At 36.5% G+C, this 14,089-nt stretch overlaps 1 protein-coding gene across 2 annotated transcripts in view; it reads left to right on the forward strand.

The window, feature by feature from the left end:
* LOC150091538 (peritrophin-1-like) overlaps window positions 1–13,272 on the forward strand; it is a 103,461-nt gene extending 90,189 nt beyond the window's left edge. For both annotated transcript variants that reach the window (XM_090384465.1, XM_090384471.1), the window contains exons 5-6: window positions 10,619–10,843; window positions 13,239–13,272. In XM_090384465.1, the coding sequence (XP_090240591.1) occupies window positions 10,619–10,843; window positions 13,239–13,246 (233 nt within the window). In that variant the 3' untranslated portion in view covers window positions 13,247–13,272. The remainder of the gene's footprint in view (window positions 1–10,618; window positions 10,844–13,238) is intronic.
* The last annotated feature ends 817 nt before the right edge of the window (window positions 13,273–14,089 follow it).

Genomic DNA, 14,089 nt, shown 5'->3' on the forward strand with positions numbered 1-14,089 from the left:
CGTAATATGATTAAAAACCCACTTCATAAGAAAGAAATGGAACTGCTTAATTTTCTGTCGCTTCGCTTAAGTCACTTAACTAATTCTTGAATTACGCGTGGGCGTAATATACTGTACTTCTACTTAGAATTGGGTTAACGAGAACTGATGGTTGTTTTTAGCTGTGCGTAGATGTTGCCTTTCGATTTCATTATCAGCGAAGAATTCTCTTTTGAATTTTTGAAATGAAACCCAAAGCAACAATATCAAATCACTCAAGAATTTTAGAATGTAATTTCGTGATCGATCCGATATGCACGTTTTGTTTTTCGTTGCATGAGGCACAGAATAAAACAGCTTTTGTTGCAAAATGTATATGAAATACCCATGACGTAATAGAAAGCAACTGCAGTTCAGTGTTAGATACGTTTTCCCCAAGTCCTTTATACAATATTATTACACGGTATGTGTAGTAACACTTAGAGCTGTAATATCATTAAGAAGTAATTATTAATAAAAATAAATATGCGTGCCAATTCTGTTACGCACTGACCACACTGTATGGAAATACTCTTATTCGTTAATAAAACACAAAAAAGTAAAATATAAATATTAAAACTTTGTAGAATTAAAACTGTATAAATAAAATAATATATTTACAATTAAAAACGTTAAAATATACATGGAAGCTTTCCAGAATCTTCAGCTGATACTTTCCTGTCTGGAAAGAGTTTAATAATAATAGTGTTATTATAATATTACTGTAAGGCCATTTGCACCGCGTCATGTGGAGAGTCACATCATCAAATTGAAGCATTCTATGCGTCTATTCGCCATTTTCCATCCACCCCTCCTCTCTTTCCACCGGATATTGTCGGATAGAGTAATAGTGATTCAAATTCGGATAGAGTAATAGTGATTCAAATTCGGATAGAGTAATAGTGATTCAAATTCGGATAGAGTAATAGTACTGCTATAATTAATTTTCTCTTGCGTTTGATAAGATAGCTTCTAGCCAATGTCCACAATGTTAGTCTTTCTCATATCCGATGATACCTGCTTTTAGAATGTTTATATGATGCTCCTTGTGCTATACGCGGTCATCAACAGCCCAAGTAAAGTCGCATAACGAATAGAGTTTTACGTGGTTGCCCAGTCGATATTTGAAACGTCTTTTGGCCTCACCGATGTATCGTATGCGTAATGTAACACAGGGGCTCACATCTGGTGAGTATGGGCTTGGCATACCAAGGGTCCTGAGCTGGATATAATCAGTCTTCTCTTTCTTGGTGATTCCCTTCTACTTCTGACACACACACACTCTCTCTCTCTCTCTCTCTCTCTCTCTCTCTCTCTCTCCCTCTCCCAGAGTAACTCAATTCTTTTTTTTTTTTTTTTTTTTTTCTTTTTGGCTGGTGCAGCATAAGCCTCAGGTTTCCTTGCACCATATGGCTAATAATAATAAATAATAACGCAATTCGTAATACGGACTTTAGTTAACTGTTAATGACTACATATGGCAACAGGGGCACCATATAACCCCACTATAGAAGCAAGTGTCATCGTATATGAGAAAAACAAAGAATGTCGACGTTGGCTAGAAACCATACAAGTGCAAGAGAAAATTAATGCAGATAGTGGTACTCGCATTCATCTGATCTTTGAATCGTTATTACTTGGATTAGTAGTAGTAGCAGCAGTGGCATTCGATGCAAGAAAGCAAGTGTATGAGCTTATGCAGCATCAGCCAAAAAAAAAAAAAAAAAAAAATCACACCATTCCCTCCAAATGCCTGTCCAGTTCCTCCTTAAATTTATTCAACATATCAACTTCCACAACGACAGATGGAAGTTTGTTCCAGCAATTAACCACCCGCTGGCTAAAGACAAATTTCCGCACATCTAATCTACATCTGTCTTTTCTTAATTTGAATTTATGCCCCCTTAGGTTCGTAATCTGAACAAGTGGAAGGATCCCATTAGAATTCAGCGTGCTCAACCCATTCAAGGCCTTATATACCTCAATCAGATCACCGCGCAGGTGCCTAGTCTCCAGCCACTGCAATTTGCAGAACTTAAGCCTCTCTTGGTAAGAGGATCCCTTCATTCCCCTCACCAATCTTGTTGCCCTTCTCTGTACACGCTCAAGTAAATCTACATCCTTCCTAAAATGAGGCCTCCAGACCTGTACGCAGTACTCAAGGCGTGGCCTGACCATTGCCTTATACAGAGGGATATTCACCTCCTTTTCCCTGCTAGCAAAATTCCTATCTATCATTGACAAAACCCCATGACCTGCCCTGGCAGCCTGTCTGCATTGCTCAGAAAACTTCATATCTGACTGCACAATTACTCCCAGGTCTTTTTCATTTTCTACCACCTTAAGTGTAGTACCACACAGTTGGTACGTTTCTCTGGGGTTACTTCTACCCATATGCAGTACTTTGCATTTGTCAAGGTTAAACTTCAGTTGCCACTTCTTAGCCCATCTGCCCAAATTATCTAGATCCTGTTGCAGTAGCACACTGCCATTACTGTCATTAACAACGCTACCAACCTTTGTATCATCTGCAAACTTCGACATTAAGCCTGATATACCTTCATCAATATCATTGATAAATATACAAAACAACAGTGGACCTAACACCGAACCCTGTGGGACTCCACTAATAACATTAGTCCAAGAAGAGAAGCACCCATTAATTACCACCCTCTGTCTTCTCGCACTTAACCATCCTTTTATCCATTGTAGCAACTTACCCTTAATACCATTCTGCTCCAATTTGTACAATAGTCTTCCATGCGCAACAGTGTCAAAAGCTTTCCTGAAATCCAATTATATGATATCAAAATTATTTTTTGCATCCAGTTCCTTTGTAACCACATCATAATATCCTATCAAATTTGTCAGACAAGACTTTCCCTTAACAAACCCATGCTGTGTCTGAATTATTGCTGCAGTCTTGTCTAGATGATCCTGCAATGTATCTTTAACCAGTGACTCCATTATTTTACCCGGAACAGAAGTTAAACTAACTGGTCTGTAATTACTCGTGTCACCCTTCGATCCCCCTTTGTGAATTGGGGATATATTTGCACATCTCCAGTCCGTGGGAACCTCCCCTGAGTCCAAGGATGCTCTCATAAGTATGGCTAAGGGTTTGCTTAGTTGCTTTGCCGCCTCCTTTAATATAACTGGATAGATCCCATCCACCCCAGGTGCTTTTCTTATGTTTAACTTCAACAATTTCTCCTCCACTTTGCTTTTAGTTATTACAAAATCATTAAGTATCCTGCGACAATTTGATAACCTTCTGCCATTTTCAAACCTTAATAATTCCTCATGTGTGAATGTAGATGCAAAATACTCATTCAGTTTGTTTGCTATCTGAGCAGAATCATCAACAGTCGATCCATCGATATCAAGTGAACCAATCAGTTTCGTCCCCTTCCTTTTAGAGTTTATATAAGTAAAGAAATCCTTGCTGTTTTTCTTAGCATCTTTTGCCAAGGATTTCTCGTAATCTGCCTTCGCCTGCCTAACCTCCTTTGTGACCTGATTACAGACTAGCTTATATCTGCCATAGGCTTCTGAGTCGCTTGATAATTTATATGCATCCCATGCATTTTTCTTCTCTATTACGAGTCTCATTAGTTCATTAGATAACCATTTAGGCCTAAACCTTGAACAATATTTCTTAATAGGTATGAAACTTTTAGTAGCTTCCACGATTAATTCCTTGAATGCTTCCCACTTAGAATTTACTGTTGGTAACATCGTCAGTTTATCCCACTGTACAGAATTTAAAAACTGTCTAAGACTACTGTACTCACCTTTACGGAAGCAAAAACCCTTTCCTTTACTCCTGATGGTAATTAAATCTTTAAGTAAATCCTACATCAGTACACTGTGATCACTGCCACCTAGTGGGCGCCTCCGTAGCCAGGCGGGAAAGCAGCAGTGCGTAGCACACGCTTCTTGATTAGACCGGGGTTCGAGCCCGTCACCACCAAATACGGAGGATGCGGAAAGGTCAAGGAATGACCACCGCATATCCCGGAGCAATATGGCCTTAGTTGCTAATGCTCCTAAAAACCAAATAACAAACAACAAACTGCCACCTAGTGGTTCCTTTATCTGCAAATTCTTAATACACGAATGATCACTGCTGATAACCAGATCAAGAGTATTACTTTCTCTGGTTGCCTCTCGAACATGCTGCTGCAGAAAACAGTCATCCAATAAATCCATAAAAGTCTGACTAGTGTGTGAGTGACCAACCCACAAGTTCCAGTCAATATCTGGGAAGTTAAAATCCCCCATTATAAGACTTTCCGATTTACTAGCCCACTCTATTTCTCTGTACAATTGTTCATTGTACTCAATCGAGTCATTAGGCTATAACACACTCCTACTGTTATTTTTGCTTTCGCAGTACTTATGCCACACCAAACTGACTCAACAGTGCACTGTTCATCTATATCAACTGGATGCACTTCTTTTGACTTCTTAGGACAATATCCGATGGGAAGTGGGGGAAAAGCAATGAACAATCCCGTGGAACTTTTGAATATGATAATCCATTCTACCACTTGACACGGTGCACATAACCAAACACACGACTTTGCAAGAATATTACTGTAATAGTGAGTAATACTATTATTATTTCAACAGTTTCTAGACATGAAAGCTATCAACTGAAGAACACAATATTGAATTTCCGAAAGCGTTCATGTGTTTTTTTTAATCTACTGCATTTTAGCGTTTTTAATTATAAATATATTTTATTTTATTTATACAGTTTTAATTGGGCAGGATCTGCAATTTTAATATTTATAATTTGGTGGTTTGTATTTATATTAGTCAATAAACGTGTTTCCATATAGTGTGGTCAGTGCCTAATAGAATTACTTAATATCGTATACCTAACCTTGTCTGTTTCTTTCAATAAAGAATAAATATATTTTGTGCTACTGGTGATTCACAACACCAAGAAAAACTCTATTTATAATTTTAGAAGCCTCATACCAAGACATTTATTTTCATTCTTAAAGCTGCGCTGGACGCTAAGATGCAATGAACTAACCTTTTGTGTCTATCCCTTCATTCAGGAGAGACTTATACACATGAATATGGTCTTTTAAAAGTGTCAAGTGACTTTTGATATTTGATATATTTAGATTTTCCAACGCCTAGTATACGTTTTTTTTTTTTTTTTTTTAACAATGTCTGGCTGGTGAATTGGCGAATAATTAATAATTATTAAATGTTGTTATTATATTCTGAATAAGTTATTGATTCCTTTATACAAGGAGCGTATTGTTTATGTATAGCGAACCCATTATTAATTGATTGGTTCCAGCGAAGTCAATACAAGGCAAGGTCCCCATCGGTTCAAATCGCATGGGGGGCGTGTCTTGCATTTGTATATGCGTGTGCGTTTACATTTAGATGTGAAGGTTAAAAAGCACGTCATCAATTCTAACATATGATAAATCAATAAGATAAAAAATAATAAAATGAAAATATTTTTATTATTTTAAGTTGTTAAAAATGTGATTACATTTAAAAAAAAAATGTATTTCGACCTCGGCCAGGAAGGGCCCTTGAAGAATTGTGGTCCCGAGTACTGTATACACATTACTCACAAATATACACCATTGAATATATTCGTGTGGTAATAACTCTTGAAAAGGAAATTTAATTCGCTTGATTGTAGAATAGATTGCATATATGTCAAAAGGAAACAAATTATAAGATTAAAATATGAAATACTTGCTTAAATAGAACAGCATAATTTTTAGCATACACATAGTATATCTTCTATTTAAAATAGTGATATGAAATGTGTAAAAATCCGTACTTTACTAAACCAGCTATATGCATTTGATCTAGAGATGAATGCATAAGGCGCATTATGGCCACGTTGCCCTTGCGCCCTAAAGCCCACAAACAAACAAACATGAATGAATAAAATGCGTAATCAGACCATACGTATCACAGCATATTTTGTAACAAAAAGTGGTTGTGCTAATACTCACTTCTTGAAGAAGGAAAGCCTTCTGTTGAATCACCGACTATTCTGACTTGTTTCTGCTCTTTTCTGGAGCTTTGCCAAAGAATATTAACGAATATCGCCCGCATGTGTAAAATAATGGCATGATTAATACCATCAACAAACAATATATTAGTAAACAGTCTACTTTGGAGTGGTAGGGGTTCGCTAGATAGCGCCCATGCAAATGGCATTGGCCAGTTTTGCGTAAGCGCCGTTAAATCATCATTGCATAAATTGTAATTTTGACGTTCATCTTAATCAAAAGACTCAACTCTATCGCAAAAATCAGTACCACACGATTATTCTTCTCCACCAAAATTTGGTATTAGGATAATAAGTGTTGTAGTGGGAGGGAGGTTTACGGTAGTATGAGCAGTTATATCCTCTGTTTGTTTTGTTTTTTTTTTTGAAAAAATAGCGTATACCTTCGCTATATCCTCTTAGCAGTTATATCCTCTTTTTGTTTTGTTTTTTTTTTTGAAAAAATAGCGTATACCTTCGCCTTTTGATTATTTACCATTAACATTGCTGTCCTCTCCTTTTTGTGTGTGTGTGTGTGTTTTCGACACTCCAAGCCAACCTGACCACAGTGATTATATTCCTGATTTAATTCATGGCTAACGAGACTGTAGTTGTGATTGTTTTTGGTAAGACTAGCTAAGGCACTGCATACTGTCTGTCAATTGCGTGTATGTTCGGTTTACTTGTTTTGCTTTAATTAAAAATCCGAGTTTTCAGAACAGAAAACTGTCCAATCCAAGTCCCACTAATTAGACTATGGTGTAAAACAGGCGTGCGTAGCCGAGTGGTCAGGAACGAGAGTACAGTAGCACACTCTTTTTGAGTGGACAATTGTTCAAGCCAGTGACTGCTAATTACGATTAACGATTGTATTCATGATTTATTGTAAAATTCTCTGACCGATGGACGTGCGGGAGTATAAACTAGAAAATTATTTATTAATATTATTTTTTAACGATGCACATAAAAATTCCTCCTGCCTCGAGTGGATTCTAAACCAGTTTTTCCAACGAGGAGTGGAAGGGTTAGTTGGTTTTGTAGAGTTTTAGACGCATCAGCAAATTTGGTCATATTGCGCCGTATATAATATGTCTGGAAATTGCGAATGTTCTGTGGTCGATTTACTGTTTGCTGGACGAAAAGCACGAGTTTCGGGGTGAGAAACCATGCTATCCACGCCTGAGATCGACTAACTCAGCTACGTTGTGAAAAAGACCCTTAAAAATTTCTCGCGTCATTGACGGGATTCGAACTCAGGTCTTTTCCACTCGGTGTAGGGAGGACGGTGATAATACCAACTGTGCTACACACAAAGGTGCGTGGAAGGAAAGCGATTGAAACCGCTGTGCTAGAGAAATTAGAGGTTAGGAGTGATCCTTGAGAGATATATTTATGCAACTCCTATCCTGCACTTTAAGGTTATAAATATGTTGCCCTCGTGGGTAGTGCAGTGCACAAAACCATCATACTCCCCCACACTGGATTGGAAAAGGCCTAGGTTGGAATCCCGTCAATGAAAAGAGGAATTTATATGAATTTTTTTTTCACAATGTGGCTATGTTAATCTGCCTCAGGAAGAAAGTCGCATGGTTTTTCATTCGGAAATGAAGATTTCCGGAATAAAAAAACTGGCTGCATTCTGTGGTTTATTTTCGAGGAAACAGGAAAATAAAGTGCAATTTACAGATACAGTATACTGGCACCTTATAGTCTTAGTTTGTTTGTTTAACAAATACACACAAAAGGTTAAATAAATATGCTATACTTTTATCATATAAAATTACAAACAAAACATAAATACAAAAAATAACTGTATAATACAAAAAATAACTGTATAATACAAAAACCAAACTATTATTATATTAGGATCACCCGGTATTTTCGCAATTTACAAACACAATACCCATGTGTATTGCGTTTGTAAATTGCGTGTGTTCTCTGGTTGATTTGCCTGTTTTGCTGGACGAAAAAATCTTGCTATCTACGCCGGAGACCGACTAACTCAGCCACGGAGTGAAAAAAGAAGCCCATAAAAGTTCCTCGGGCCTTTTACACCCGGTGTGGGGAGGACTGTGACGATACCCCTATGCTACTCGCGCAGACAACTGTATAATACAAGGTGTGTTTGTTTTAATTGCAGTCTCCAGGATTTCTCCTATATGCCGCTGTAGCATCTGAAAAGGCTAAAGCCGGCAAGTATATGTAGGTGCGCGTCTTGTTGTGTTGAGTGCCGGCACCTGGCGACTTCGCAGTCAGGGGGGGTAGGGGACACCTGTTCCCCTGCTCCCCCTTTCTCGCTCATCAACAGATGATTCGGATAATAGAGACAGAAATCTCTGGCCGAATATTGTTGCTCCCAAGAACAGTGCTTAGGTAATTTTACTAGTACACTGAGGATTAGTGCCTGCTTTATTTCTTGATGCAAGTCTACTTTTTTATAGCCCAACAGTATCGTCTCTAACTCTTTTTTAAACTCTGTTCTCTCACACTATGTGGAAAAAAGCGTGCAATTATTTGTGTGAATATTTTGTAGGCTATTGTGCCTTCGATTTCTGTCGAGACCTGAAGAACTTTTCTGGACTTATTTTTTTATTTAGCTGATAGGAGTACATTATGTTATAATGCAACAGTATACATTGTATGAAGTTATGAGTAAAATGTCATATCTGAAATATGCAAATTAACTCGTGCGTACCTCATAATTTATATCCAGCGGAGAAGACTGTGGACCTTAATAGCGAAGTATTATTACCCCTGGTATCAGGCAACACTCGTACTGTTAATGAGAGAGTGTTTAAGAGTTCTTGTGGTTTGTATATATTTATTTAATCGATGTTAAACATAAATCACAGACAAGACCTGCGTTACAGTGTGTGTGTGTGTGTGTGTGTGTGTGTGTGTGTGTGTGTGTGAGCTGCATCCATTACTCATGGATATGGGTGGGTTGGCTGTTTTGGGTACTCTCTCTCTCTCTCTCTCCCTCAACTGGAGAAAGGCTCACCAACCCACAAGTTTAATTTTAAACGTTAAGCCCATCGTATATACAATGTCCCATCTTATAAAGGAAGCGCAACTAGGTTATAGAAATCAAATCCTTGAAACCCTGTATCCGAATTTTAGGGGTGCAGGAGGCTCCTACTTCCTTCTAATGAACGATAATGCACTCGCTCTCTCTCTCCCATAGAGCACACTAGTGGAGACCTTTCCTCGGACTGTGGTATTTCTCTAATGGGCTACTAAGGTCTCCACACTTAACCATTGAATACAGAGCCGGCCCGTCCATTAGGCGAACCTAGGCGGTCGCCAAGGGCGCCAAGGTCCTAGGGTCGCATTCCAACAAAATGTAATTTTTTAGTGGTTAAAAAAATAATAAAAAAATATTTAAATTAAATAAGGTAATAATTATTTCTAAATAAAGAAATAACATTATCTAAATATTTTCTCAAATATTAAGAATATATTTAAAAAAAAGATTGATTTACAACATAATCCTCTTTATGTTTTTATGACATTTACTAAACTTTATGCCTTTAAAAAAAAACTCTAGTCCTTTGTGTTGTGATCCCTATTAGCTATTTCTTTCAGCGTAGTAAATAGAACCCCTTCCGTGCCAATGAATTTGATGACCAGGGGAAGAAAGGGCGGAAGAGGAGGAATGGAGGACGATAAAAGTTTATTTTGTGATAATGTTCCATGTCGTATTCGTGCACTGTATTGTTATTATCACATCATACAATAAATCATAATAATATACAGCAAGCAGATAAATATTATAGATGAATAGGTAAGCTTGTTGGTAGGCAGGGTGATGGGTAGATAGGCTGATAGATGGTACGGAATACAACTGGGGTGCAAATTTTAAGTCTCGCCTAGGGCGCATGAAACCCTTGCGCCGGCTCTGATTGAATACTGGATGCTCTAGCGCGACAAATTCGCGTCATCAGTCACCTCCACTGGACTTTTCTCCTGAAAGAGTTGGCTCCAATACCAGTAGGACCCATGAACTCGCGAGAGCCTCTTGCGCGTATTGCCTGACTGTCAAGACGATCGCACTGCTTCTTACGGTCTACATTCTCCTTTGCTGGATACCCATTTTCAAGTATGCTGAAGCTAATTTGAATATTTCATTAATAACATTCTTTTCCGATAAGTGCACATAAGGCACTGCTGCGTATTAACAATATACTTCCATACCAAATTCCATCGACTTCTATCAATTATTTTGTCATCAGTACATTAACCTTTGGGTTTAACCCCAAAATACATTAACTTTTGGACACCAGTGTGCATTTCTGTTGTTATGTTTGTTAAACTATATATATATATATATATATATATATATATATACCAAGTAAACATCCATTTCTTTTAAAATAAAGCCTTTAGAGGGAGAGGGCTTACAAAACTAACATTTCGTTTACTTTAGCACAAAGCCAAGTTAGCATTACACCCCTGCCAGAAAAGTTTAGAAGTCAAAAGAAAGTAGGTGTTTAAACTATACCAAGCTTATGCCAAATTAAAACTGATGTAAATGAGAAGTAATGATTTATTTCTTTTCAGTTTCATCTGGAAAAACCTCCCCTCCAAGTCCTGAAGGAAAATTTCATCCCGACTGTCCACAAATTAATGAAAGTATGACTACTCTTCTTCCTCATGAAAAAGACTGCACCAAATTTTTGAAGTGCAGTCATGGATTGGCTTATGAATATGAATGTCCTAATGAATTGCACTTCAATCCTAGAACAAAAGTGTGTGATTTTCCGGAAATTGCAAGATGCGAAGAGAGTAAGTATGCATTACTATTTGCGTTAAAGATTTCTATTTTCCAAAACAAATAATATTGTTCATTGCAGTAAGAATCGTTTATCTCCGTAAGTCATTTGAAACCAGTGAAAATTTTTCGACTGGACAAATTTTTGATGTACATTGTAATGTGATTTATGATTATAAATAATGTATAATATTTATGTGAAGCTTTAACTTAAAATATATTTCGTTACAGTAATTTTAATAATAAGATCATTTTAATTTCATATATACTCTATCCTCTCAAAAGTTTATGTAAGGGGAACATTAATTTAAATTGAAAAAACGATGGTTGCATAATACATGTGCGAAAATTTGCTTTCAGCTAAAGGGTAATTGGTTGTTGGAAAAAGCTCACATCAGTTGTTGTGTAAGTGGGTAATTTAAATATATTTAAGAAAGGATTAGTGACGTTGGGGATTAACAGATGATGTGAGTATGTTTTTTTTTTTTTTTTTTTGTTGATGCTTTTAAGATTTCTTCCTTGCATCATTTGACGATACTAATGCCAATTACTCAACACACTAAATTTTCAGTATTTTCTGTTCATCCTTGGAAAGGTTTTTGGTCCAGTTTCGATTCCAGTTCTCCAAAGTTCCTAGTCATTGTTGCCAATATGAAACAGAAGCTTCTAACATTTTCAAAAATTCAAGGTATATTTAGAATATCTCAGACATCTCTTTGTATAGCCAAACTACAATGCAGCCACCCAAGAACAGGATAAAATCTCTAGACCGGATGTTCCCATCCAACACTATAGGAATGTTCCTCACCCTGGACGTAGACTGTGATCAAAACAAAAGAAACAAAAATAAATAAATAAAATCTGGCAAATAGGATTTTATACGAAACATGCGAGACTTCATGTGTCTTGGTCGCCACGGTTGTGTCCTCGCCCACAGGTTGTTGCACCCATTCTGTAGACACTGATCAGATAATAGACTGAAAAAAAAATAATAATTTTCTTCGTAGTCTTATTGAATGTGTTGTTTCATAATTAAAATGAATAGAATTGGTAAGTACTAATGTAATATTGTGTTTCTTCACTATTTTTACACTTAAAACGATCGCTATATTCTCATTGTATATTTTATACAAACAGCAGCTGACTTTGACCATCTGAATGGCTGACATATCGACTGATAACTTAGTCTAACTGTAGCCAAATAAAGTTATAGAAAAATCATCTAAACTAAATCAAAGGAAGTCAAAATCTAGACATAAAACTTGGCTAAACAGTGCTTGCCCCATTTTACAAGGATGTTTAAGAAGAAACAAGGATCCTGCCTTTTATCAACAAATTGCTTCAATTCCATCGAACAACACACACATTGCGAACAGATGATTGGACATATCAATTGCTTTTTCCACGTAATCGTCCCATTTCGTCTTGCTGCCTAAGTAGAATCGCCCCTTCTCCCCACACCTGTTTGAAAAGACCTGAATTCGTATTGCGTCTGTGACGTGAGGAATTTTTATGGGCTTTTTTCACAATGTGGCGGAGTTAGTCGGTGTCAGGCAAGAATAACATCGGTTTTTTCTATCAAAAATTTGCGTTTTTTGTCCAGTAAACAGCAAATGGAACGCACGCAATTTAGACATAATATATATATATATGGCGCAATCTGGCCTAAGTTGTTAATGCGCCTAAAACTCTAAACAAACATCAAACAATGTTTTCACTGTTTATTGGACATGCTCATTGTAGTGTTACTGCTGGCCTCTAAAGTGAAGGCAGTAGTTCCCCAGCACTAGATACGATCAGATCTGCTTTCAAAGGGTGTCATAGTGCTTCATGACAATGCTCCAGGATCTCCTGAAAACCTGAACTGGAAGGTTTTGTGTTATATCGTTCAGGCTACAACTTCTCTCCTCCGACCTCTCTCCGCCCGTCGGATTAAAAATACATCTTCGAAGGAAAAAGTATTATGCGGAAAAGTTGTCCAGCCATTTGTACGCATAGTGTTTCATTGGATGGAATAAAGAAATTTGTCTGTTGGAAATAATTTTTCATACACTTTCTTTCTTTATTTGAGCGCAATAGTTGATAGTTATTTTTCAAGAACGAATGAATTTTTCACTGTTTTTAGCTGATCTGAGTAATATCCGTGATATTACTTGTCATGGATATTAGACAAATGTCGGTAATATCTATGAAATCTGAGTAATATCCATGAAATGCCAATATGCAGCATTAACACTAATGATAACTATATAAGAGTAATTTTTTTCCGAAACGTAAGTTACTTATTAAACATTTAACTATATATTTTTAAATACATATTTCATCTCACTGAACTGGAATTTTTGATTTTTGTATTTGAGTATTTGTGTATATGGTTATATATGTAGCTTTCATTATTTATTTTATTAGGTATTTAAAGTTTTTCCAGAATATATGAGGCCTCTGAAAGTCTTTGAGCTATCTAACGTTGCATGTTTCGATGAATAAACCATCTTTTGTCTATATATATGTGACTGTAACTGAATAAAAATAGTTGATTTTTCACTGATAAGATTTCATTCTTTTACGAGTATGACACTGATAATACTCTTGAAAAGTATTATTTTAATTTGTCACTTTACTTTTAGCAAGCCAATTACTTCAAATTATTTAAATACAACAACCATGCATCCAAAATAAATGGCATTCGTATAAAAACTAATTCTGTGATATGGACTGCAGAAGAAAGTGTAATAACTGATGTCAATTACAGTAGCTCACTATGTGTAAAATTTTTTCCATTTGTTTTCTTCCTTAAAATTATTTACAGTCATTAGATATTATAATATCTAAATAGAATAGTCCAGATCTTAGTAACGTATGAATGTGAGCATTCCTATAAGTAGATCTGCCTAGGGTTGGCATCTTCATTAAGATGTTTTGCTATGTGAAAAGAATGCAACATTAGCAAGTTCACGACAGTCATAATTGCCTATGCAGCAGATGCATCCCCAAGGCAAGAGAAGATAACATATATCGCGATATATGTTATCTTCTCGCAATATATGTTATATATCGCGATAGAAGATAACATATATATCGAGCAAACTGCATCAAGTGTTTATTATCATTTTCTCTGACTGGAAAAAAAAACAGCATTGCCGATAGGGGCCAAACGAATTATTTCCTTGTATGTAAGAAAGTCAAAAGCGTTATTATCACAGACCCCTTCAATGCTGGAATCAATACAACACATTTGGAACTTAGAGGCAATGGATTTA

The sequence above is a fragment of the Mastigoproctus giganteus genome, chromosome 1 (genome assembly GCF_048544385.1).
Source record: "Mastigoproctus giganteus isolate SK-2022 chromosome 1, ASM4854438v1, whole genome shotgun sequence".
NCBI classification, from domain to species: domain Eukaryota; kingdom Metazoa; phylum Arthropoda; class Arachnida; order Uropygi; family Thelyphonidae; genus Mastigoproctus; species Mastigoproctus giganteus.